This window comes from Loxodonta africana, chromosome 4 (assembly GCF_030014295.1).
Source record: "Loxodonta africana isolate mLoxAfr1 chromosome 4, mLoxAfr1.hap2, whole genome shotgun sequence".
Lineage (NCBI taxonomy): Eukaryota > Metazoa > Chordata > Mammalia > Proboscidea > Elephantidae > Loxodonta > Loxodonta africana.
Window position 1 is genome coordinate 155042078 of NC_087345.1, and position 27878 is coordinate 155069955.

Sequence of the window (27878 nt, forward strand, 5' to 3'; positions counted from 1 at the left end):
TGGAATCACCAAAAGGAATCTAAACAATTATGAGGTGGAATACTTGTGTGACTACAAGGTAGTAAAGGTAAGGCAAATATCTAGCCCCTTAAAAGAGACCTACTCAGACTTCAATTCCGTATTTCATATTTCTGTAACATAAAAAGAACCTTAAAATGAGCAACGCTCTTAATGTTTAAAATTATAAGCCATGATGGTGGCGCAGTGGTTAAGAGCTCGGCTGGTAACCAAAAGTTCAGCAGTTCAAATCCACCAGCTGCTCCTTAGAAACTCTGGGGCAGTTCTACCCTGTCCTGTAGGGTCCCTTTGAATCAGAATCGACTTGATGGCAACAGGTTTGGCTTTTTTCTTTCTTTTTTTTTTTTTTTTGGTTTTATATGGCCAGATAACATTGAGAAGATTTTGAAGCATAACATATTCTTGCATTAGAATATTTTAAGGTGCTTTTATCATTCTACATCCAACTCTTGATTATCTCTATGTGGATTACCAGAGCAAATGTTTTATCTTAGATTGGCTTCTCCTGTCATTCATTTTGTTCCTAGATCATATTCCCCACTATCACCTGAAGTGAACCTGGAACTTCAAACCAATTTTAGTGTGGGGAGTCTCAAGAATCATCACCATTTGTATTTCCTGACATCATGTCAAACTCCAGGTATTAGTGAAGTTCTGTGGTGTAATAGAATAGTCTGGAGTTCAAAGTAATTTCTAGCCTTGGTTTAATACCTAGTGACTTTAGCAAATTATTTAACTTCTCTAGGCCTCACTTCATTCCCTTAAAAAGGACAGGGTTGTTCTTTAGGACCCTTTTTTGATCTAAAACTTACAGTTAACGTTTTTGAGGAATTCATCTGTCTGTAGCCTAACTCCCTTTTTGGTCGTTAATCCGTCAGTTCTTTCAGATAAATGAACTCAGGAATCCTGTTTACTTCTTTATTTTTCTTCTCTTTCATCTTCCATATTGAATCAGTCACTGATTTCAATTCTTCCTTTGAAATGCCCATCTGCCTTTGGCATCCCTGCCTTTCCCACTCAGTGGGATCTTAGGATCAAGCATTTTACCTGAACTCTCAGCAACCTTCAAACCCCAGAACAGCCCTGTCATCTGCCATCTCAGTTTACAAGCTCTGGACTGGCTAGCTTAGCTGAGAGGATCATAAAGTCATACATACTGGCTCTAGTAAAACTGGTGATTTCTATTCTCAGGCTGCTCAGTTCTACTTAACAAGCTTTATATTTATCCATTGTTTTCTTTTCCATTCTTGGAAGATTTTTCCCAACTTTTATTTACTCTTAATTCTACCCCTGACTCTTATGAGAGCCCTGGTAGTGCAGTGGTTAAGAGCTCAGCTGCTATCCAAAAGATCAACGGTTCGAACCCACCAGCTGCTCCACTGGAGAAAGATGTGGCAGTCTGCTTCCATAAAGATTTACAGCCTTGGAAACCATATGGGGCAGTTCTGCTCCATCCTGTAAGATCTCTAGGAGTCAGACTCGAATCAATAGCAATGGATTTAGTTTGGTTTGGAGCCTCTCAGATTCAACTGAAGACTTCTTACACCTCAGGGAACAATAGGATCCTTCAAGTTTTATCTCTCAACTTTCCTTCACTTTCAGTTATCTGTATCTTCACTCATTCTTACTTTCAAAGGTGTTATCATTTTTCCTTTATTTCTCTCCTGTTCATCTCCTCTAACTCGTTGTGGTCCAGTCGATTCTGATTCATCGCAACCCTGTAGGACAGATTAGAAATGCCCACTAGGGTTTCCAAGGAGCAGCTGGTGGATTCAAACTGCCAACTCTTTGGTTAGCAGACGAGCTCTTAGCCACTACATCACTGGGTTCTATTCATCTCTAAAAAATTGCTTAATCGTTGTCCTTTTTTCTGTCACGCTCTCCTTTTTTTCACTGGTTTATCTCATCAATAAATATATTCAGATCTTCCCTGTTTTACCTAAATTGGTAAACATATTTAGATCCTCCCTAGCCTTCATAGGGTTGCCGTGAGTCGGAATCTACTCGATGGCAGTGAGTTTGGGTTTTTAATCTTCAAAAAATCTTCCTTTGACCCTGCCTTCCTGCTCAAGCAACTATTTCCCTTTACTTCACTTCCCATCCAACTTTTTTAACAGTTTTTTTTTTTTTTTTAATTTTACTGTTTTTTTTTGTGTGTGTGTGCTTTAGGTGAAAGTTTACAGAGCAAATTAGTTTCTCATTCAACAATACACAGAGTGTTTTGTGATGCTGTTTGCGATGTGTCAGTATTCTCCCCTTATCCACACTGGGCTTCCCGTTCCCGTTCATCCAGTTTTCCAGTCCCCTTTGCCTTCTCGTCTTTGCTTTCGAGCAGATGTGCCCATTTAGTCTCGTAGACATGATTGAACTATGAAGCATCTTCCTCACATGTGTTATTGTTTTATAGGCCTGTATAATCTTTGCCTAAAGGGTGAACTTCAGGAGTGACATCAGTTCTGAGTTAAGGGGTGTCTGGGTTTCTCCGGTCTCTGTCAGAGCAGTGAGTCTGGTCTTTTTTTGTGAATTTGAATTTTGTTCTATATTTTTCTCGCGCTCTGTTATCCCTGTAAGAGCAGTCAGTGCTTGTAGCTGGGCACCATCTAGTTGTTCTGGGCCCAGGCTGGTGCAGGCTGTGGTACTTGTGGTCCATTAGTCCCTTGGACTAACCTTTCCCTTGTGTCTTCGGTTTTCTTCATTCTTTTTTGCTCTGGACAGGATTGGACCAGTACACGTATCTTAGATGGCTGCTCACCGGCTTTTAAGACCCCAGACGTTACTCACCACAGTCAGATGTAGAACGTTTTCTTTATAAGCTATTTAACAGCTTTTTTTGAAATATAATTCACCTATTTAAAGTGTACAATTCAAAGGTTTTAGTGTACTCATAGAGTTGTGCAGCTATTAAAGATACCACAGTCAATTTTAGAACATTTTCATTACCCCAAAAAGAAACGTCACACCCCTTAGCCACCAAGCTTCCTCCCCCTCACCCCCTACCCTGCGGCTACCCTGCAGCTCTAGGCAACCACTAATTTGTTTTTTGTCTATAGATTTGCCTGTTCTGGACATTCCTTTGTGACTAGCTTCTCTCATTTAGCATAATATTTTCAAGACCCATCCGTGTTGTAGCATGTATCAGTACTTCATTCCTTATTACTACCAAATAATATTCCATTGTATGGATATACCACATTAATTTATCCGGTAATCAGTTAATGGAAATTTGGGTTGTTTCCAGTTTTGGGCTATTATAAATAATGCTGCTGTGAATATTTATGTACAAATATGTGAATGTGTGTTTTCATTTATCTTTGGTAGATCCTAGGAGAGGAATTGCTGGGTCATACAGTAACTAAGTTTAATTATTTGAGGAACTGAAAGATTGTTTTCCAAAGGAGCTGCACCATTTTATATCCCCACCAGCAGTGTATGAGGATTTCGGTTTCTCCACTTGCCCACGACTCTTAATGTTATCTCTCTTTGATTACCATATTTTTACATAAATAACCAGTTACAGTTTTTTGGGGGGCCCACCATGTGACCCCCTCACGCGTTGTTTTCCTAGGCGCACTGTGTGTATTATATGTGTGGGTGTGTTATTTATGAAAAAATACTATACAGCCATTCTAGTGGATGTGTGGTGATATCTCACTGTGGTTTTGATATGCATTTTCTTGATGGCTAATGATTTTGAGCATCTTTTCATGAGCTCATTGGTCATTTGTATATTGACTTTGGAGAACTGACTATTCAGATCCTTTGCCCTTTTTTTAATTGGGTTGTCTCTGTGTTCACCATCATTATTGTTACCCCTCTCTATTCCTTTTTTTACTGTTCATTCTGAATCTCCTTTACTGTTTCCTGTTCCTCCTTCCTTTGAAATGTAGATATTCTCCAAGTCTCCATCCTTGGCCTTCTTCTCACCTTGTAGTTGCTCTTAGATGACTTCTTTCCCAATGGTTTCTGCCTATATCTATAAGGCCCGTGACTCCCAAATCTTTCTGAGGCCTTGGCATCATTTCGAATTGAATGTCCTACAGGTATCCAGATTGTGCCAGAAACTACACCATTTTCTTCCCAAATCTGCATTCTGCTGTAGTGTTCTCTATCCTGGTTAACAGACTCATAATATTCTCAGTTACCAAAGCTAAATACTGCATACATCTAAAGATCTCTCCTTCTTCCTACCTTCTAAATGTAATAGGTTTTCAGATTGTGTTATTACTACCTTTCTGTTAATCTTTTCCTGTTCGTTCTTGTGGTAGGCTCTTGTCTGTGTTACAGTTGTCTCCTAGTTTCCTTACCTTCCCATTTTTAGTTGTTGATATCATCTACCCCTTTTTTAGTGATGCAGTGGTTAAAGTGCTGGACGGCTAACTGAAAGATCGGTGGTTTGAAACCACCGGCAGCTCCGTGGGAAAAAGATGTGGCAGTTTGCTTCTGTAGAGATTTACAGCCTTGGAAATCCTATGAGGTCGCTGTGAGTCAAAATCAACTCGACAGCAGTGGTTTTTTTTTTTTCTAATCATCGAAATAACAGGTTTAGATATTAAGAGGTGTAACAAGTCAGATTCATTCATAGCTTGGTTTCATGTAGCTGAGGGAGTGCTTTGTAATGCAGGCTACTCAGCCCTCTGACGGCTCAGGATTTTATAAACCTCCAATCCCTCCCTTAGTCACTCTTGAAATAAAATATGCATAGCATCCACATGATATGTGTATACCTATCTCAGTATCATAGAGTTGCCTAGGGGTCTGGGTTTACAGTGAAGGAGGTACCATGATTCTTTCACATACGAAATTCTGAGTGTTGTGGTTTGGTTTTGGATAATTTTTGCTGTTTAGTTTCGCTTTAATCTTTCCCATCAAGCCAACTGGTTTCTTGGTTTGGATTAAATAACCTTCCTTTGCTCACTCACTTATATCCCCCATTTCTCCTACCTAACACAGACTGTTTATAAACCAGTACTACTTCGACACCCTTACACCTTTAAAAAAATTTTTTTTTGCTTTCCTTTTTTCTTTCTCAACCTTTTTCTTTTATGTTTCAAGATCTTATGACCCTGTCCTTTGCATGTGTGGCTCCCCTCCAATTTGCTCTTAAAAGGACACTGTCTCAATACCATATTCCACAATGCCATTAGAATTGTTTCTGAAACAGAGGTGTGATTGCAGTAGGGCTTTACTTTAGACCTTTGATGGGTCCCTGTTGTTTACCAGTCTAAGCTGAAACACATTAGCATGAGGTTCTTTATCATTTGGCCAGCAACCACCTTTCCAGTCTCATCTCTTGTCACATACCTTACTTCATATCTACGTTGAAATACTTGTAGATTTAGGTAAGATTTACTGAGTACCTACTATGAGCCAGTCACTCTTCTAAGTATTAGGAGCATAACTTAAAAATAAACGTAACTTATAATTCCTTGAACACACATCTTGCACCTTTGTGTCCTTTTGCTTCTCTTACCAAGTCCCTCTTTGGAATACTATTTCTTCCCTTTTCTGTTTGGCAAAATTCTACTTGGTCTGTCAGGTTCAGCACAAAGGTTACCACCTCTTGTAGAGCCTTTTTTCCTTCTCTGCCTCCAACAAAATTTATCGCTTCATGTTTAGGACTTATGTAATAGCGTGATTCTTGTCATCATTCTAGAACTTGTCACATTTTATAGTTCTTTTTGTGTCATACCTTCTCTGCCAAATTTTCAACCATGAAGGCCAGGACTATGTTTTACTACACTCCCTAGTACATAGTTAAGTATTTAGTTAGTGGTTAGTGAATTGAATTGTCTTTTGCTTCAGTTATTTCTTCAGTCTCCACCATTACTATTAGACCAGACCTTAACTGCTTCATGCTTAGATTATAGCAGCAAACTATAGACTAATATCTTCTGTTTCTTCTTCCTATGGACTCATTTTGCAAACATTTGAGTTTCTTCTATGTGCCAGTTTTACATTAGGCACTGGAAATACACAGATTAGTAAAAATTATCCCTCACCTTAGGGAACTCACAGCCTAGTGAGAAAGATTGACAAGTATAATATAGTATAATAAGTGCTGTGACACACATTCTTAAAAGATCTGTGGCCAGGTCACAAGAGGCTTCCCAGAAGGGGTGATAGCCAATTGGAGTCTCAGAAGACCAGTATTGTAATTCAGTACGACATGAGCGTAGAAAACGGGGTGGTAGGGAAAGAATGAGACGTGAGTGAAGGATCTTTTAGCTTTTGTACAATGGGAAGTCACTTGAAAGGTTCTAAAGAGGGATACAATCCAACTTGTAATTCAGAGAATGTTCTTTCTACAGTGAGGAAAGTGGGGTGGCACACAGGGGACTAATGTGTGCCTGACCACACATTTTGAAAGGCCGTTGTAGTTAAATCTGAGCAGGAAATTGTGGTGCCTGACCTAACGTAGAAACAAGGAGATGAAGGGAAGTAGATACGTTTCTTAATTAAGGATGTAAAATTTACAGGTTTGTGGTTTAATGGTCAGGGGATGTGACAGGGATTAGGCAGTGAGGGAGCCACTGCTAGGAACAGTTAGGTAGTGACTTGGGCAGTGGTATAGACAATACTGTTCACCAAGTTCCAAGAATATAGGAAGAGGACCTAGGTTGAGTTTGGAGAGGAAGGTTGAGTACATTTTAAGTGTGAGGTGACCACCAGATAGTTGGAAATGTGGCTCTAAATCAAGAATGAGATCTAACTGGAAACGTAGATACTTGGCAAAAGACAGCGGTTAAATCACTGGCAGCGGATATAGTTATTCATGATTAAGTCAACAGATACTTACTGGACATCTACAGTTGCCCTGTGCTAGGCCTGGGGCCACCACTCGTCTGACAGTTTGTCATACTGTGGTGGCTTGCATATTGCTGTGATGCTGGAAGCTATGCCATCAATATTTAAGATACCAGCCGGGTCACCTGTGATGGACAGGTTTCAGCAGAGCTTGCGGACCAAGAAGGCTAGGAAGAAGGACCTGGCAGTCTACTTCTGAAGAAATTGGCCAGTAAAAACCTTATGAATATCAGTGGAACACTGTCTAATAGAGTGCCAGAAGATGAGACCTCAGATTCTAAGGCACTCAAAATATGAGTCAAAAGAGATGCCTTCTCAGAGTCAACCTTAATGACGTGGATGGAGTAAAGCTTTCAGGACCTTCATTTGCTGATGTGGCACAATTCAAGATGAGAAGAAACAGCTGCAAACATCCTTTAATCAGAATATGGAATATATGAAATAAGAATCTAGGAAAATTGGAAGTCGTCAGAACTGAAATGGAATGCATAAAGATCGGTATCCTAGGCATTAGTGAGCTGAAGTGGACTGGTATTGGCCATTTTGAATATGGTCTGCAGTGCCAGGAATGACAAATTGAAGAGGAATGGTGTCACATTCATTGTCAAAAAGAATATTTCAAGATCTACCCTGAAGTACAGTGCTGTCAGTGATAGGATAATATCCATAAACCTGCAAGGAAGAACAGTTAAAATGACTGTTACTCAAATTTACGTAACCACTAATGCCAAAGGTGACGATATTGGAGATTTTTACCAATTTATGCAGTTTGAAATTGATCAAACATGCAGTCAAGATGCATTGATAATTACTGGTGATTGGAACGAGAAAGTTGGAAACAAAGAAGGATCATTTTTTGGAAAATAAGGCCTTGATGATAGAAACAACACCAGAGATTACATGATAGAATTTTGCAGGACCAATGACTTCTTCATTGCAAATGCCTTTTTTCAGCAACATAAATGGCCACTATGCACATGGACCTTGCCAGCTGGAATATGCAGGAATCAAATTAACTACAGCTGTGGAAGAGACTATAGAGATGCTCAATATCATCAGTCAGAACAAGGCCAGGGGCTGATTGTGGAACAGACCATCAATTGCTCGTGTGCAAGTCAAGTTGAAGCTGAAGAAAATTAGGACAAGTCCACGAGAGCCAAAATACAAGCTTGAGTATATCCCACCTGAATTTAGAGACCATCTCAAGAATAGATTTGACACATTGAACATTAATGACCAAAGACCAGACAAGTTGCGGAATGACATCAAGAACATACATGAACAAAGCACGATGTCGTTAAAAAGACAGGAAAGAAAGAAAAGACCAAAGTGGATGTCAGAAGAGACTCTGAACGTTGAGTAGCTAAAGCTACTTAAAGGAAGACATGGAAAGAGCTGAAGAGAAGATTTCAAAGGATAGCCCAAGAAGACAGAGAGAAGTATTATAATGAAATGTGCAGAGACCTGGAGATAGAAAACCAAAAGGGAAGAACGCACTCAGCATTTCTCAAGGTGAAAGAACTGAAGAAAAAATTCAAGCCTTGAGTTGCAGTATTGAAGGATTGTACAGGGAGAATCTGAATGACACAAGAAGCATCAAAAGAAAATGGAAGGAATACACAGTCACTGTACCAAAAATAATTGGTCAATATTCAGTCATTTCAGGAGGTATCATATGATCAAGAACCAGTGGTACTAAAGGAAGAAGTCCAAGCTGCACTGAAGGCATTGGCAAATACCAGTTGAGTTGCTTCAATAAAGAGATACTGCATTGGAGCTGCTCACTTGTCTATGCCAAGGAATTTGGAAGACAGCTACCTGGCCAGCCAGCTGGGAGAGATCCATATGTGTGTCCATTCCAAAAATAACCCAACCAAATGTGGAAATAATCAAACAACATCATTAATATTACACACAGGTAAAATTTTGCCATGCCCACGTGTCTGTCAGTTTGTTGTACTATGGGGCTTGCGTGTTGGTGTGATGCTGGAAGCTATGTCAGCAGTATTCAGATAATGGCAGGGTTACCCATGGAGGACAAGTTTCAGCTGAGCTTCCAGACTAAATCAGGACCTGGCAGTCTACTTCTGAAAAGAATTAGCCAGTGAAAACCTTATGAATAGCAGCGGAACATTGTCTGATATAGTGCCAGAAGATGAGCGCCCCCCCCCCCGCCCCAGGTTGGAAGGCATCCTCAAAGTAGAGTCAGCCTTAATGACATGGATGGAATAAAGCTTTGCTGAGAATGGGAATTCCAGAACACTCAATTATGCTCATAAGAAACCTGTACATAGATCAAGAGGCAGTTGTTCGGAAAGAACAAGGGGATACTGATTGGTTTAAAGTCAGGAAAGGTGTGTGTCAGGGTTGTATCCTTTCACCATACCTATTCAATCTGTATGGTGAGCAAATAAACCAAGAAGCTGGACTATATGAAGAAGAACGGGGCATCAGGATTGGAGGGAAGACTCTTTAACAACCTTCGTTATGCAGATGACGCAACCTTGCTTGCTGAAAATGAAGAGGACTTGAAGCCCTTACTGATGAAGATGAAAGACCACAGCCTTCAGTATGGATTACACCTCAACATAAGGAAAACAAAAATCCTCACAACTGGACTGATAAACAACATCATGATAAACGGGGAAAAGATTGAATTTGTCAAGGATTTCATTTTACTTGGATCCACAATCAACACCCATGGAAGCAGCAGTCAAGAAATCAAAAGACTCATGGCATTGGGCAAATCTGCTGCAAAGGACTCTTTAAAGTGTTGAAAAGCAAAGCTGTCACCTTGAAGACTCAGGTGCGCCTGACCTAAGCCATTGTATTTTCAGTTGCATCATATGCATGTGAAAACTGGACAATGAATAAGGAAGAACGAAGAATTGATGCCTTTGAATTATGGTGTTGGCAAAGAATATTGAATATACTGTGGACCGCTGGAAGAACAAACAAATCTATCTTGGAAGAAGTTCAGCCAGAATGTTCCTTAGATGATGAGACATTGTCTCACATACTTTGGACATGTTATCAGGAGAAACCAATCAATCTCTGGAAAAGGACGTCTTGCTTGGTAAAGTAGACTGGTCAGTGAAAAAGAGGAAGACCCTCAATGCGATGGATTGACACAGTGGCTGCAACAATGGGCTCAAGCATAAGATCGTGAGGATGGCGAAGAACTGGACAGTGTTCTTCTGTTGTACAGAGGGTCGCTGTGAGTGAGAACCAACTTGACGGCACCTAAAAACACCAGGCACTAGGGATCTCAGCAGTGAATGGCACAAGAGTATGGTGTTGATATGGAGTTTATCTTTTAGGGAGCATAGAAGTACCTTAAATATAATTATACTAAGTATTTAAGTATATTTGAAGTAAGTGCTGGTATAACAGAAGGATCTACCTTATCCTGGGGTAACTGGGCAGCTATTCCTGAGGAGCTCATGTTTATAGTTAGCACTAAAGGAAAAAATAAAGGTGGAGGGGGGGACCTTGAAGCAGAAGAGAGGCTGACTTCTTCAGGGTACAGAAAGGAGATTAGTATGTGGAACATAGCGAGTGTCTTGGTTATCTAGTAGTGCTGTAACAGAAATACCACAAGTGGATAGCTTTAACAAAGAAAAATTTATTCTCTCACAGCCTAGGAGGCTAGAAATCCAAATTCAGGCTGCCAGCTTCAGGGGAAGGCTTTTTCTGTCAGCTCTGGGGGAAGGCCTTTGTCATCAGTCTTCCCCTGATCTAAGAGCTTGTCAGTGCAGGGACCCTGGGTCCAAAGGACGTGCACTCCTGTTCTTCATTCTTAGTGGTATAACGTCCCCATGTCTCTCTGCTCTCTGCTCTCTTTTATGTCTCAAAAGAGATCAACTTAAGACACAACCTAATCTTGTAGATTGAGTCCTGCCTTATTAACTTAACTGCCTCTAATCCCACCTTATTAACATCATAGAGGTAGGATTTACGACGCATAGGAAAATCACATCATAGGACAAAGTAGTGGACAGTCACACCCTACTGGGAATCATGCACTAGCCAAGTTGAAACATTTTTGGGGGACACAATTCAATTCACGACAGTGGGCAAGCTGGTATGAGATGAGGCTGGAAGAATGAGCAGGATCCAGAAAGTACAACTCCTTATAGACCAGGAAAAAGGATTTTGGACTGTATCTTAGGCGTTAACAGGGAACACTTAGTAGTTTTAAGCAGAGGAGTAATATGATAAGATGTATGTATTGAAAACATTAGTCTGGTTGTTGTATGTGAATGGATTGATGGTGAAAGAGTGGACACAGCAGTTGGGAGGCTGTTGCAGTAGTACAAGGAAGAAAATGAGAAGAGAAGAACAATGACTGGGGATGAGCTTTGAGGGGTAGGGTAGTAAGGGGTACTCAGGAAGAACTGTCGAACAGACTGAGACAAAGTAGTAAGAAAGGTAGGAAGAAAACCACAAAAGTAAAATCATGGGAGCCTGAGGAAGAGATAATGTCAACAACAACAGAGAGTAGTGAACAGTGGATCAAAGAAGAGCTGTAAGGAATCTATTGGGTTTGTTAATGGACGAGTGCTTGATGCCCTTAGGGCAGTTTTTCTGGTATGCATAGAATAAGCCAAGCAGAATGGATTGAATAAATTAGAGGTGAGAAAGAGTTGAGTAGTATGAACAACTCTTCCAGGAATTCCAACTTTGAAGAGAAGGAAAGAGGAAGGCTATGTAGGGGATAAGGGTGTTAATAATTTTAAATTTTTTATGTTAAAATTTGAGTAGGTAATAAATGTATGTGATTTTTAAAAATTAAATATAAAAAGACATGTAATGTGTAAGAAGTCTCCTACCACTGTGGCCCAGTTTCCTGATTTTCTCACTCTTGGCGATTTATCATCTTCTAGAGATTCTTTGCATATACCCCAGCATTTAATATTTCAAAAAAGGCTTAGTATAATTTTGCTTTTAAAAAAAGGAGGATGGTTAATGCTTGTGAAAAGCAATAGAGAGGGAGACACTGAAGATACAGGGAGCGGAAGGGTGGAGGCAGTACCTCTCTTCTGTTGTCTCTGTATCTTCCTTCTCTTAGTTACATGTCAGTGTAATCACGGGAAGTTATGCCTGGTAGTTTCTATTTGCTCTTTTCATTAGGAGCAAAAGTCATATACTACTTGAAAATAATAGGGAGATAGTGGATATGGGCCTTGAGGAAAGTGGAGGAGATCTGAAATAGCCAACTTGGGAATGGAACTGGTGGAACAAAGGATTGTTAGTATCAGGGGTCCAGGTGAACTTCAAGGACATAAAAATTGTAATAGTTCCTAGTCACAGTGCTATGTGATTTTTTTTCGGCAGCTGTGTTCTTACCATGTCATCGCTAACAAAAGGTGTGGGTACTCTTTATTAACATACTTAGCTCAGCAGTAAAGAACAGGAACACCTATGTACATTGGTGGGGCTTCTCCCTTAGTAAGCCAAGCAACGTAGTAAATATTACTCAGAGCTTTGACTTTTTAGTGTCCAGGTAATTTTGTGTCTCTAGAACACCACTATACTGCGTGGCAGAAACTAAAAGAATGTTCCACATACTAACAATAAATTGATATTCCTAGAGTGGTTTTTTAAGAACTAAAATAACATGGTAATCATTAGACTAAAACCCAAATTTTAGAGATCAGGAAAACAGCGTTGAGGAAGTGACACTTCCAATGTTGTGGGATTAATTTGCGTCAGTGCTGGGTCTCTAACCTAGGTCATACAATTTTTACTCTGTCATTTGCTGGCATGAAAATCCAGTGACTTTTCATTGACCGTAGTAGTTCTCAAACTATCCATCCATGGAACACTATATTCTCATAACCAGATTCAGGCTATTTTGCTAATATTGAGTAATGAAAATTATTTCAAAATTCGCAGGAAAAAAAAGCTAATGGAAAGATAGAATTTTTTTTTTTTTTTGGTCCTGGTTATAAAGTTTTGGTGCTTGCTACTGTTTAGTTGGCAGTGTGCATTTAGTAGATGACAAAACAAATATTAATGAGAAGACATGAACTGCTGTCTCCAGGTTAAGTTTAAACAGCTTGTATTTAAGTTACTGTTGTGATTTTTACATTGCATACATGTAGTAGCCATGTTTTTTTGTTATGTATTCGGAAACATTTAGTCAAGACCTAAGATATGTTAGGCAAATGTGCTGGGTTCTAGGAATACAAAGAATAAAGTTTCATTCTTCCCCACAGGTGGCTTATAGTTTAGAGTAGATGTGGGCACACGGGCGGTTGGCAGTGATCACTTCTTGGGCAAGAGAGACAGGAAAGACTTCATAGAAGAGATGACATTTCAACTGAGTTTTTTTTTTTTTTAATGAGTAGGTTTTCTACACATAAAAAGATGAAACTGAAATAAAGTGTTCATGAGGCAAGTGGAGGAGGCCTTTCTAAGTGGAGAAAACTTTGTGAACAAAGCAACAGAAAGGTATGAGAAGAAGGCTTGGTGTGTTCAAGTATTAGCAGCAGTGAAGTATGGTTAGATGGTAGCATGAATAGGGGTGAAATGGGAGACTGAGCCAGAGAAATAGCAGAGACCGAATCAGGAATGGCCTTTTTTGTTGTAATAAGTTTGAACTTTATTCTGCAGGCAGTCGGGAGGCATTAACAGCTTATAAGCAAGAGACTAACAATGAATGATTCTGTGGGTTTTTTATTTCTGTAAGAAAACTCTACACTTTAAAGGATAAATTTGAATGTTGTCAGTCTCGAGGCAGGAAGACCAGTTGGGAAATTAATGTAATAATTTAGGCAAGAATTGAGGGCCTGAAGTAATTAAAACTGTAATAATAGTGATGGACAGGAAGAAGTATCTAAAGAAACGTAATGATGGATTGAATTGAGGAGAAGAAGCGATCAAAATTGACTTCCCGGTTTTTGGCTTGTATGTCTAGGTAGACAGGGGTACTGTTCACCATGATGACATTATAGAAAGCATCAGTTTGGGAAGACAGTGGTAAATTGTGTGGTAGAATGCTTTGAGAACCTGTTGGGCATCCATGTGGACATCCAGTTGCTATTGGATATATGGGGCTACAGATAACATTCTTGGAGTCATCAGTAATGAGGTTGCCCAGAGAGGGCATTTAGACCTGAAATTCCTAACCTGGAATCCAGAATATCCTGAAATTACCAAAATATTATATATGTGACTTTTTTTAGGAAGTTCATAGCTCTCATCAGGTTCTCAAAAGAGATAAACACTGTTTAGTGTGAAAAAGGCCAAGGACAGAGCCCCAATTATCTGGATTATTTAAATGATAAGCCAGGAAAGCAATCTCAAAAAAGGAGGTAGAAAAGGAACAAGAATGAAGAGAGAATCATGATACTGAAGCTAAGTAGGGGCAGCAGTGCCTGTTGCTACAGGAAGTCAAGTGAGATGAGAACTGAAGAATTCATTGGTAGGACCATTAGAAGATTTATAAAATTGTCCCTGATTAACAAGTTGTAGTTAAATGTATTTGTATTTAATGAAGCTTCCCACAGAAACACTATGGTTTCTAGGACTTGTAAGAACTGCTGGCTTAGAATAAAGTTCAGAATACCCCAAGACTGTCTAAAATTTGCTCTTGCCTTTCCATTTGTTGTATTCTCATTTCAACATTCTGAACTTCACAGCTAGTCAAATCCATCTCCTCACTGTTTCTGGATAAAAGCAAAAACCCGTTGCCATTAGGTCAGACTCATAGTGACCCTATAGGACAGGCTAGAACTGCCCTCTAGGTTTCAAGGCTGTGATCTTTAGGAAGGCAGATTGCTACATCTTCTCCCATGGAGCAGCTGGTGAATTCCAGTGGCCTTTCAGTTAGCAGTGGAACCCTTAACCAATGCATCAGCAGGACTCCTTTGTTTTCTGGATACACCTAAAAAACCCTCAAACTCCTTGCTGTCAAGTCGATTCCTACTCACAGTGACCCTGTAGGACAAAGTAGAACCACCCCTAGGGTTTCCAAGGAGCGGCTGGTGGATTTGAACTGCCGACCTTTTGGTTATCAGCCAAGCTCTTGACCACTGCGCCACCAGGGCTCTGCAGTACTTCATGAAATCTTAGGTTCAAGGTTCTGCGTATGTTTTTCATCCTGCCTGCCATATATCCTACCCAACAAATTGTATCAGTCTTTCCCTGTGTAGTTTGTTATACTTCCTTTGTCCTTTTCTAATTGTCAGGCCTATATTGATTTTTCTCTTTCTTTATACTCTAGTGGTATTTGTTGTCTTATTTGTTTTGGCATTTTAAATTGTATTGCCTTGCATTTCTTCTTACTTGACACATTATTGCCTTCTTTTTCCAATGAGATTTTAACTCCTAAAGGCTAATTGTAATTCATCACACCCCCTAGTGGTGGAACTTTCATATACTTATTGTAGGTGCTAAAACATTTGAATGAATTTAACCTAAGTCAAACATAGTGTGAGAAAATGTCTTTAAAAAAAAATTCGTATGACACATTCCAAATTACATAGATAGCAGTGATTTAGGATCATTTTTACCACTGTACTCCATTGCTATAGGTAATCAAGAGTTGATTATTTATCAAAATAAGCTAGTGATACAGTGCATGAGACTTAAGAACTTCCTGGCCTTTATTTGGGATTTGGATGTCAAATTAATTGAACTTATTTCCTGAGTCAAAGTTATTTTTCCATGTAAAGTTAGCTTATTTTTCAAAATGAAAATACTGTTTTTAGATGTTAAAAGTAAAAGTTACTTATAAAATAAAATACAGAAGTCTAGAGTAGAAGTAAAATGCTACTAGTATTTCCATATATTTTTTGCCAAAAGCATTCATGTTTTGTAAGCATCTTTACAGTGTCTTCCATAAATTAAGTTTGTATTAATGTGATTAACATACAAAACATAGTCACTAAAAATGCAAGTGACTCATCCAAGGTTAAAGAATACAATAAATTATTTTTGGAAGAAAAATCTTACTAAATTAATATGGTAAACTTCAATGGTGGGATGATTTGTAGTTTTGCTGGATGGTCATTACACGCAATATTTCTGTTTGTTTCATTGTTTGCCGGCAACTTTTGGCATAACCCAGGACTACAGTAGGGAAAACTGTAACAGAAAAACACAGAGGACCAGGGTTGCATTGCTTTATTCAGGCATCAGAAGATTTAAACTTTTAGAAACGTAAGTTAGATATTGCTAATTGGCTCTCGTTATTGGTGTGCAGCTGTCTACTAACAACACCCCCCTAATTGTAGTAATTACCTGACATTCAGAAGGGATAAATCCTTAGACCTTAGTGACCCCTCAATTTGAAAAATACTTAAATGTATGTCTAGGTTTTTGGGGTTTTTTTGTAATCACAATATATATTTCCACGAAAGTAAAGTTTTTGTGTATATTCTCATACCATGATTTAAGTAATTTTTAAAAATAGTTAAATTAAAATTTTTTTAACAGAGAAAACCTATTTTCACAGAGGAGCAGAGTTCTTTTAATTCACAAGAGCTTCTGCTTGCTGAGTAATGTAGTAAAACATGAAGATGCAGATAGTGGAGGATAAAATAAGGCCACTCACTAGAAGTGACCTTGCTTTAGCATAGCTGCCTCACAGTGCTCCTCAGCAGTGTTTCAAATACCATGTGTCCTAGACCTTCCAGATCATTTGAGATGCTTTTATAAATGTTAAAATGTTGCCACAAGCATCGCTACTCTATAATAACAACTTTATTAAATTTTCAGAGAAAAGCAAATGTATCCCAATTAATAAGTTTTTATCATTATTTTTGTTAAGTTTTTGAGTTAAAATAACTAAAAACTATAGAATGTAGTTTAATCACTTTGAGACATCAGAAGGCATTTTGTGGCCTTATTTTACCCCAGGGTATATAGTTATATAGATATATCTTAGTTACTAGTCCAGAGGACAAAAAGTTTATTAAATTGAGAGACTTTGCCTCAGAATTTTCTATTACACCTACTTTAATTACCTTCATCAAGAGAAAAGTAGTCAAGTCACTGGGTGGAAAGACAAGATTCCAGGTACCATGGTGGCCAACAGCAGCCTGAGGGATAAACCAAAAGATTTGATCTTTGGTAGATTGAGTGCCTGCTGCCTAACCCAATCTTGGGTGAGTACAACTTAGGTAGTATACATTCTCTAGGACAGTCCAATGGAATTATAATGTGAGCTACATACGTAATTTTAAATTTTCTAATAACTACCTTAAAGTGAAAAGAAACAAGTGAAATTACTTGGAATAATATATTTAATCTAGTATATCCGAAATATTATCATTTCAGTGCTATGTGTGTTATGTGTTAAGTTGAACATACCTCTCTAACCTATTCCATGACCAAACTCATTCTTAACGTTTTCATGTCAAACATTTTTAAAACATTAGAGATACTGTACAGGCTTTTGTTTTGTACTGAGTCTTTGAAATTTGGTGTTATACTTAAAGCACATTTTAGTCACCCATATTTCAGGTGCTCAGTAGCCACGTGTGGCTAGCAACAGCTGTATTGGACAGGACACCTCTAGAGCACCTAGGGAATGTGCACCCATGATGTTAAGAAATACAGCTTCCCTCATATCCAGTATATAATATTACCTTATAGACCTTAGAGAATACCTACATCTCTACCTGGCTAAGTAAGCCACTAACCTCGGTCATGAATTGTTAGCCTTGGGACCACCGATTTCCATGATCAAAATAAATACTTTTCTGTTTAACGTAATCACTGTTTAGTAAAATAGTCATAAATTACAGTGTCTTTATTTCCCCAGATAAGACTCTCTAGCCTCTTGTCAATCCTGTTATGTCACATCTAAATTCTGTACATATTTAATATAAGGAAAATAGTTTTATTTTTATGATTTGTACTTAATCTATTAGAAAGCTGTGACTCTTTACATATTTTGAACTGTATTAAGAAAAATGATAATAAATGACCTTAGTTCTTAAAATATTTAAGTCTCTTAAATAATTGGGACTATCATAATCTGATTTGCGTTTTCTTTTATATTTTAAGGACATGGAATATTATCTTGTAAAATGGAAAGGATGGCCAGATTCTACAAATACTTGGGAACCTTTGCAAAATCTCAAGTGCCCATTACTACTTCAGCAATTCTCTAATGACAAGCATAATTTTTTATCTCAGGTAAAGAAAAGCAAAGCAATAACTCTTAAAGACAATAATAAAGCTTTGAAACCTGCCATTGCTGAATACATTGTAAAGAAGGCTAAACAAAGGATAGCTCTGCAAAGATGGCAAGATGAACTCAACAGAAGAAAGAATTATAAAGGAATGATATTCGTTGAAAATACTGTTGACTTAGAGGGCCCGCCTTTGGACTTTTACTACATTAACGAATACAAACCAGCTCCTGGAATCAGTTTAGTAAATGAAGTTACCTTTGGCTGTTCATGCACAGATTGCTTCTTTGAGAAGTGTTGTCCTGCGGAAGCTGGAGTTCTTTTGGCTTATAATAAAAACCAGCAAATCAGAATCCCACCTGGCACCCCCATCTATGAATGCAACTCAAGGTGTCAATGTGGACCTGATTGTCCCAATAGGGTTGTACAAAAAGGCACACAATATTCTCTTTGCATCTTTCGAACTAGCAATGGCTGTGGCTGGGGTGTAAAAACACTTGTGAAGATTAAAAGAATGAGTTTTGTCATGGAATATGTTGGAGAGGTATGTTCAAATTGTGTGCATATGATTTACATTTTTGAGAAGTTACCTTTTTACCTCAGCAACATAAATGTTTGGTACATACTGATAGTATTTGCAGATATGTGGAAATTCATGTTCAGGTTTGGGAGAAGAGTTTCACTGGGACAGTTAAAAATATAAACTTGTATATGAACGAAAAATACAGAATGACAAATGAAATGGATATAGTCACCTTTTAACAAATGCCCATTCATAGTCATTGAAACTTACATTTGTATATTTTAAAATGGAACCACTGTTTTTACAAGAAGTCTTAAGACAATCAGATCTAAACACATGCTCACTTTGAAATTTTTAGGTTGTGATTTACTCCATCCATTTCACCAAATACAGTTAATTGTAGTTGGCAAAACTCTATTTTGTATCAACATGAAAGATACTGTAGACCAATGGTTCATAAGCAAGTATTGTATAATAGACATAAAAGCGTTTATTGCCATTCGTAAGAAAACCCAAACTCTGTCCAATAGCTCAGATACTTTGAACCATGAAGGGTGGTCTCTAAATTGCCTTCCAAATACTAGCAAATTTATTTTTATATGGGTAAAACTTATATATGAATATGCTTGTATAAATATATGTATATGATAGTATTTCCTATGTGTTACTAGTTCAAGCACTTTATATATTAACTCATTAATCTTCTCAACAACTCTGTGAGGTAGTACTATTATCTCCATTATTATAGATAAGGAAACTGAGGCACAGAGAAGTTGGGCAACTTGCCCAATCTCACACAGTAATAAAGAAGAGTCAGGATTCAAAACCAAGGGTCCAAAATCAGTGTTGTTTACTCCCACACATTCTGCCTCAAACTGTAAGGTGGATTAAGCTGTGACTAGAAAAATAAAAGTGTGAGTGCATATCTGGATTTGTTAAATCTGATTGGCTTTTAGTTATTTGGAATTGGTTTGCCTCTAATTATAATCAGTATTCATCTTAGAATTCTGAAATTAGATCTTTGATACTAATATTTTTAGAAAGTGGCAGATTATAGTTAATTGCTATTCAGGATACTGTATCTTGTACAGTCAAATTGTTCCTTTTTGGCTTAATTAATACAGCAGCCAAATTTGGTTGACACTATGAATCACTGTAGACATTTTTGGTTTCTTAAGCTGAGCATGTAGCAAAGCTGTGTTCTTAAGAGCAGAACTACAGATGATGGTTTTGAGCTATAGAATTGCATGAAAACAACCTATCCTGCAAAATTGAACTTTCCATACAGTTGACTGCAAATTAACATACCTTCTTTCTTGTGTTTGTAACACATTTCCATTTGTAACTACACACAAAGTTGTTATAGAAAAATATATACTTTTAGAGCATATTTAGAACATACACGTATAAATTTAGTCATTTGCATTTAGTTACATCCTGTAGAGAGCTATAGTTGTGTAGCTTTTTGAACATCCTAATAAACTACAGTGAAAGTAGTGCAGTGTCTTAGCTTGTTTAATGTTGGGTTGTCTCAAATCCTGTTTAAAAAGTCATAACATTTTTGCACCGTCATTTCTCCTCCATTCATTGTCCCCACCTCTTTCCATCTAGCTCATCAAGAATAGTTTGTATGAATGTTGATGACACTTGAATTTTTTACTTTTTAAACATTCATAGGCATTAATACATTAATAAGCCTTGGCAAATTGTTTTTCAAGTTCCTTGGTTTTCCATTGCTTTGCAGATTTACAGATGAGTATTTCTTCAGTTTAGCCATAGTACATAATATCTGTAGTTTTTTTCTTTTAGGTAATCACAAGTGAAGAAGCTGAAAGACGGGGCCAGTTATATGACAACAAAGGAATCACGTATCTCTTTGATCTAGACTATGAATCTGATGAGTTCACAGTGGATGCGGCTCGATATGGAAATATATCTCATTTTGTGAATCACAGTGTAAGAAATACTTAAAAGTATAAACAAAACTAAAATCCATTTTAATATTGTTTTGAATTATTTTTCTATAGTATCAAGAATAATCATCATTAAACTGTACCCTTTAAAAGTGCTTCACATTTCCAAAGTAACATGAGGGGCTCTTCTTTTAAGTCATGGTATTATCGCTGTATTAGAAAAATAAATACTGAGATGCCTTCCAAATACCATGCATTTTGCAAGACTCTTTACATATGTGACTTCATTTAAACCTTCCATCAACTTTATAAGGTAGGTATTCTCATATCAGAGGAGGAAATTAATGAGCAGAAGTGTTTAAAGGTAAAAAATTTAAGAATCACAACTATCTTAAACAAGGTAACAGAGCTACATTTTAGGATGTTCAACTCTTAAAATGTAAACATGTTAACATTTTTATATTTAAGAATTTGTATTAAAGTATTCAGTGGTATTTTTCTAACTTATAAATTGGTATTCTTCCTTAATTTTTAATTCATGTTTGAAAAAAACTTAGAATACAGTTGGAATCTTAACTCCAGAATCTTAACACTCAAATCTTATACCCTATAAAAACTATTTCCAAAAATAAAGGAAGTTAATAGTTATTGGGTACCTACTAAGTACTAGGTATATAGCATAACATTAGACTTGTGAGGTTCACACAGTCTTTATTTTACAGATAATAAGGAAAATGTGTCTGGGAGTAAGCTATATAGCGACTGTAGTAAGGAAGTAGATCCTGTTGAACTTTTGATGGATTTCATACCAAGAAGCTTGTTTATGATTAGTATTTAAGTGTCGGAGATTTTCTCAATCCCTTATTAGTTTTCTCATTTACTTAAAATTTTCAGAAATTTTTTTCCTAATGATAAATTCAAGATTCTCCAAAAATCGATGTACTCTAGTCAAAATCACTTGAACTAGTTGTTTTGATTTCTTAGTTTGATTTACTGGATCTTTCTTCTTGCATATTCCATAATTTAGTGTAGAGTAATAAAGATATCAGACAATGCCAGATAAAAGTTTAAGCACTGAAACTTCATGCTTAATCTGAAATTTGAGCTCTTTGGTTCATTTGGTGTTTTAAATCCAATTATTCTAGTTCTAGCATATGCCTTACTGAAATATTTACAGGTAAAATGATGTGTTACCTGGAATTTGCATTAACATTCTCCAGAATAAAAAGTTGGGCCTAGATGAAACAGGATTGGCTAAATGTTAATCATTGTTAAAGCTACATCGTGGATACATGGAGATTTATTATATTTTCTCTACTTTTAAGTAAGCCTGAGATTTTCCCTGAGTAAAAACGGTATTTTTAAATGTGAATACCTCAAAGACCTCTAAACAGTAAGCAACTTAGTTTCCAGCAGAACTTAAAAAACTATTATTCTGGGAAATTAAAGATTTTCTGTGGCTTGTAGAACTCGTTTGCATTATTTTTCCTTAAATGGTTTATAATGTTCCTTTTTAGTGTGACCCAAATCTTCAAGTGTTCAATGTTTTCATTGATAACCTCGATACTCGTTTTCCTCGAATTGCATTATTTTCCACAAGAACCATAAATGCTGGAGAAGAGCTGACTTTTGATTATCAAATGAAAGGTATGGCTTTTCAAGTATAATTTCAGTATGAAGAATCTAATTTGTAGAAAAGGAAGAGACTTTAGATCACCTGGACTAAACTAGTCCTAAAGTTGAAAAAAATTAAGGCTAAAAGTTTGTTTTGTTACTCAAGGACACAAAGCTAACGTGGCAGGCTAAAGCTAGGATCCAGGTCTGCCCGGCCTTGGACTGAGTAATGTTCTCTCTTCCTCATCATGGTGCTTCTTGACTTTTTTCAGAACTTCCCTTTGGAAGCTTATTTATTATAACATCATTACTCAATACCATGCTATTTATATTTAAAAAATGAGAAGCCTGCATTTCTGAATATTAACTAAGAGATACGTATTCAAAAGATCAAAAATGTGATTTAAATCACATGAATATAATTCCTTCCTACTGACCCTGGCTTTTAAATAGAACATTTAATTCTGTTTCCTTTATTGTGACAGTATGAATGTTTCCTCCCTTTGTTTTTCTAAGAATGATCCCCCTTTACATACTACTTTTTGACTTCACATTATGTACTCTTTAAGTAATATATAAAATGAATAATTGCATACTGGATTTTCCCAGTAAGTTTCATCATTCAGAAATCCATTCTTACAAACATGGGCCCAAAGGATACACTTTACCTTTTATTAGTTCACATTATTTTCCCTTCAGAGTCCTGGTGGCATAGTGGTTAAAAGCTCAGCTGCTAACCAGAAGGTCAGCAGTTCGAATCCACCAGCTGCTCCTTGGAAACCCTATGGGGCAGTTCTGCTCTGTCCTCTAGTGTGCTATGAGTCAGAATAGACTCGATGACAATGGATTTTTTTTTTTTTTTTGGTTTATTATCTCCTCAGGAAAATTTCATAATTTGTTTCTGTACATTCACATTTATTCATATATTGTTGTTAGGTGTTGTGGAGTCCATTTTTTGACTCATAGCGACCCCATATGACAGAGTAGAACTGCCCCATTGGGTTTTCTAGGCTGTAATCTTTATAGGAGCAGATCAGCAGGCCTTTCTCCCTCTGAGCCGCTGGGTGGGTTCAAACCGCCAATCTTTTGGTTCGCAGCCGAGCCACCAGGGCTCCTTATTATATATACAAAGGAAAATTACATTTCTTTAGGAGTTAACTTAACCCTAGTGATCTTGAATACATAAGCACCCGTTCTAGCTACTTTAAAACTAATTGAAAATTTGAAATTCATTCTAAGTTATCTTGACTCTCTTTTGCCTGTATTTCTTTTTCTGTGTATTCAGGTTCCGGAGATATATCTTCAGATTCTGTGGACCATAGCCCAGCCAAAAAGAGGATCAGAACTGTGTGCAAATGTGGAGCTGTGACTTGCCGGGGTTACCTCAACTGAATATTCAGAAAATAGAACTGATGATAGTTTTGTTTTTTCTAAATGTTAACATTTTAAAGACCAAGTATTTGGGAATATTTTTTCATATTATCACGATTATGCCTATGTTAATTTATAACTCATATTTCAAAACATAGCCAAAGGCATTGCTGAGGCTTCTGAAGAGAGGGACACAGGGCCACATAGACTAAAGTGTACATATTTAGTGGTTGGGTGCCAAGCATGGAAGGAAAGCTGTTTACAGCTCAAGATACACATACTTAAGTCTGTGAATAGAGAAATGCCTCCTTCAGTGTATGAAAAGTATTAAACTGATAATGTAGCAGTTGCTAAAATCAAATACTCAGTTTGCCATATACCTTGGAAAAATGGCTAATTCAATTTAGACAAATATACAAGTTCTACTTTTGTTGTTAAATTGTCATTCCTATTTACCTACTTAATGCCTACCGTGCTTGTATTTGAGATAACTAGGTGGTACCAAATTTTATACTCTATTTTCTACTTTTTTCACTAAAACATTGGCATCTGAATGATATAAAAAAGTAAAGGCATAAAATTAAATGTAAAAAAATGTATAGCTTGATTTCCTATTTTGAAGCAATCTTTGCCTTTATGGAGGGTTATGTGTCTGATCCAGTAGTGCTTAAAGATTTTTTTACCCTGTAGATGAAAAATCTCCAGAAAGCCTTCTCTAAAAGTCCCGAATACCTAGCCATTATGCCTTTTCGAAAGGATGAAGCAGTGGGACCAGGTGGGTGTTGTGGAGCGCTAGTTAGAGGAATGGAGCATTTTGAGGACACCTCTTAAAACGTGAATTAGGATATCCATGTTGAGTATTGAGTACGCCTGGTCTAAACAGTAAAACAAGATACCCATGGGAACAGCCATACCTAGCGATAGTGTTTCACGAAATACGTTAACATTACGTCTCCTGTATTTCAGGCAGTTTTAATATTTCCTTTCCACAAAATTTAATTTTTTTATTTCCTACAGACTCTTCTTGAAAAGTAATCTATATTTTGAACTGGTAACTTGTTTTATACATGAATTTTTTAGATGTAACAGAGCTAACGTGAGTTGGCCAAAAGTAGCTTTTTGTGGGCCTGAATTATGAGACCATTTATTAGTTGAACTATAAAAATTGAAATGCAATATATTAGGTTTTTATTTTATTTTTTCTGCCTCATAAAGCCTCAATCAGGAAGAATTATGTTTTCATCTCTTTCTGACTCTGGGATTCCTAATTGTGGTATCCAGTAAGAAGATAAATGCAACAAGTAAATTTAGCTTTCAGTATTGCTAATTAAGTTTTACCTAAGCTCATTCCCCTAAGCTTTAGTGGCTTAAATAAGCTTGGGTAAAATTGAACTGACCTCAAGAATGTAGCACTTCAGATATCTTCTCAATCCTTAATCCTTTTTTGGGAGAAACCATACTTTTATTCATTATATTCCATCACGATTTTGTTCTCATAATACAGACTGAATTGACATATTTGGTACCTCAGTATACCCACTAACCAAAATGTACAGAATGTCTTAAGGCAAATGGATTTTTTAATGCCATTATGTTTTCTTCATGAAAAATTAGTGATGTCGTGTCGGTGCTGAGAAAGGGTCGCAGATTTACAGGTTGCTGCCAGTTGCCACGCTTCAAATTATGATTCTCACAGATTGAGAGATGTAATCTTAACATCCTTTTTAAAAAGTCAGTGTTCTACTGTCAAGTTATTTGATCGTGTCTAATTTTTCTGTGTTAAAAAATGTGAAACTGGAAGGCAAAGGAAAAAAGGCTGTTTGCAGTAAACCTGTAGTTTTGTCTTGTCCTTGTTAATAGAAATTTAATGGGCCTTTGAGATTCTAAGTACCTTTGTTACCCTTATGTTATTAAAGAGCTGAATTTACACAGTAAAGTAACAAACTAAGCTTTAACTTTTTAAGTCAACATTTATCTTCTTTAGTTTCCTGAAGTTGTTAGAATTTGTTCTCTCAAATATAAAGCAAATATTCAAGGGTGATATTTAGATCAAGTTTAAAATGTAAATTAATCCGTTGTACAAGTTGTATCAATACTGTTTTCAGTATCTATATAAAGGGATTGTGAAACACAGTTGGTAATCTCAGGGTTTTTTCCCATACATGGCAAAATATAGACTGCACTTATTTTTCTTATAGCTGAACAGTTTCTCCTTAGCAAAATAAATTCAGTTTCGCATCTGATGTTCTATTTATGTGTTAGATTTGTTTCTGAATATTTTACTGTTGTTTTCTAGTAAGGCTACAAAAAAGGACAGAAAAATACTGATGTATTCCGGACTACCTGCTGATGAGATTAACCAAAGGCTTGTATGCAAGTCCTGTAAATGTTACTTTCAAGAAAGCTTATTGTTGTCATGGTTTGTGCATTTGAATATTAAAGTACAGAATTTTACATTTCGTTAGTATAATGTGGATGAATATTTCTGAATTTTTTACAGTGTCATTAGTCACCAGGTACTTAAATGTATAGTTACTAAGTACTGCCTTGCATATGCAAAGGAATTCTAGAATTCAGAGCTAACATTCACTGAACAAGCCTTAGGCCCTTTATAGGTTGGTGCGATCGTCCCTATATTATACCTAAAGAAACAGACTTAGGCCAGTTAAGTGGCATTACTATGCCCAAGATGATCCAGCTAGTAGGCAGTGGTGGTTCAGTGGTACAATTCTCGCCTTCCGTGCAGGAGACCTGGGTTCGATTCCCAGTGAATGCACTTCATGTGCAGCTACCACTTGACCGTCATTGGAGGTTTGCTGGGTTACTTGACAGAAGCTAATAACAGGGTGACTATTTTTAAAATATTTAATCTTCAACTTCAGCCAAGATTTTTAAAAGTCAATTTCTACTATTAAACATCTTAAGTCCTGCGACTCCTCTCTGAGGCAAATGTGCTAGTCATTGGGTTTCTTCACTTTTCCTTTTATACTTTACAGTTCTTGAAAAATTGAGTAGCTACTATAATTTATATCTTGTCCGTTTTTATGCTTGTATTGAGAGGCATTATTGCATAGTGGTTAAGAGCATGGGGAAACCCTGGTGGCGTAGTGGTTAAGTGCTACGGCTGCCAACCAAAGGGTTGGCAGTTTGAATCCGCCAGGCGGATCCTTGGAATCTCCATGGGGCAGTTCTGCTCTGTCCTATAGGGTCACTATGAGTCGGAATCGACTCGACGGCACCAGGTAAGAGCATAGAGTATGGAGCCAAATTGCCTGTTTGAATCCTGGTTTTACTCCTTACTAGCTGTGTATCTCTCTGTGCCTTAATCTCCTCATCTATAAAATGGGCATAACAAATGTAATTACCTCAAAGGATTGTTGTGAGGATGAAGTGAGTTGATGTACAGTTGATGTACAAAAGAACAGTCACAAAAAAAGCACATCTATTATTACTCTGTAATATGAAACATTACTTTAAAATCTCTGGTGATCAATACATGTTTGTTGGTCAAAGTCTATTCTGGTGTTAGCCCTTAATTTCAGCCAGCATTCATTATATGCCTATTATCATATGCCAGACTCATATAAAACAGTGAAAATGTGGCAGTATGTAAAATTAGTAGTGTGATTATAAAATACTAAGAATATATTCAAAAGAATGATTACAGGTATTTTTTGAACAGCAAAGTGAAAAAACACTTTGAATCATAAGCTATACTGAGACTAAATCTTAAGTGTCAGTAAATGTATGCAAATAGATAGTTATATTTGATTAAATGATTTATGATAATGAAGTATAACTAATTTGTAGAGCCATAAATAAAAAATGAAAAGTCTCTGGGACTCTGTAATGGCTAGATACTAAACCAGTTACCTCCAATCCCTACTTGTTGCAGTGATTTTTTTATTCACTTTGAATTTATGTAATAACTCTAAGGGGAAATGGGTAAAATGGAGTGGAAATAACTATAGTCCTGCCCCAATCATACTGAGTCTGTATTGCCACATATTAAAAAAAGAAAGTATTTCATTACACAGTAAGCTCACATCAGCAGCTGCCTAGAAAAGAGGAGTCAGCGTTCCTTTAATGATGAGGTTAGGACAGTGAGGAGAAAAAAAAAACCCTCCTTGTATTTTTTCTTAAATTCCTTTGCCCCCAGGTTCCTTATTTTCGCACCAGTCTCTGCTGTTGTATGTGTTAATAAAACTACTGAGTAATTTATTCCTCTAAGATCGGTCAGAAATGAGATGAACCAGGCTCCTCGACCTCCCCCATGCCGTATTAAACACGTCAGTTACTCCCCCTCATTCTTCCTCTAGTGTAAGTCAATTTTGTAGCCAAACCTTGAAGCCTAAGTCTCACTGTCTAATTTTTCCCACCCCCACCCCCCCGAAAGAGGCATCCCCAGATGTAAATGGACAAGGGCTGTCATCAGGCCTCATTTGTCCTGCTTCTAACATTTGTGAATGGAACACTCCCACTGGGAGA

At 37.1% G+C, this 27878-nt stretch overlaps 1 protein-coding gene across 1 annotated transcript; it reads left to right on the forward strand.

Moving 5' to 3' along the window:
* On the forward strand, positions 1–27862 carry SUV39H2 (SUV39H2 histone lysine methyltransferase). Its single transcript, XM_023548899.2, has 5 exons — positions 1–67; positions 17842–18513; positions 20302–20448; positions 21923–22052; positions 23305–27862. Exons 2-5 carry the CDS (start codon positions 17845–17847, stop codon positions 23409–23411), a joined length of 1053 nt encoding a protein of 350 aa, XP_023404667.1. The 5' UTR covers positions 1–67; positions 17842–17844; the 3' UTR covers positions 23412–27862.
* The last annotated feature ends 16 nt before the right edge of the window (positions 27863–27878 follow it).

What these genes read in the sequence shown, in the direction of transcription:
- SUV39H2 (XM_023548899.2), top strand. Translation starts at nt 17,845, where the DNA reads ATGGAATATTATCTTGTAAAATGGAAAGGATGGCCAGATTCTACAAAT. An exon ending in CTCATTTTGTGAATCACAGT is followed by an intron (nt 20,449 to 21,922) that starts GTAAGAAATACT and finishes GTTCCTTTTTAG; the next exon opens with TGTGACCCAAATCTTCAAGT. An exon ending in TTTTGATTATCAAATGAAAG is followed by an intron (nt 22,053 to 23,304) that starts GTATGGCTTTTC and finishes CTGTGTATTCAG; the next exon opens with GTTCCGGAGATATATCTTCA.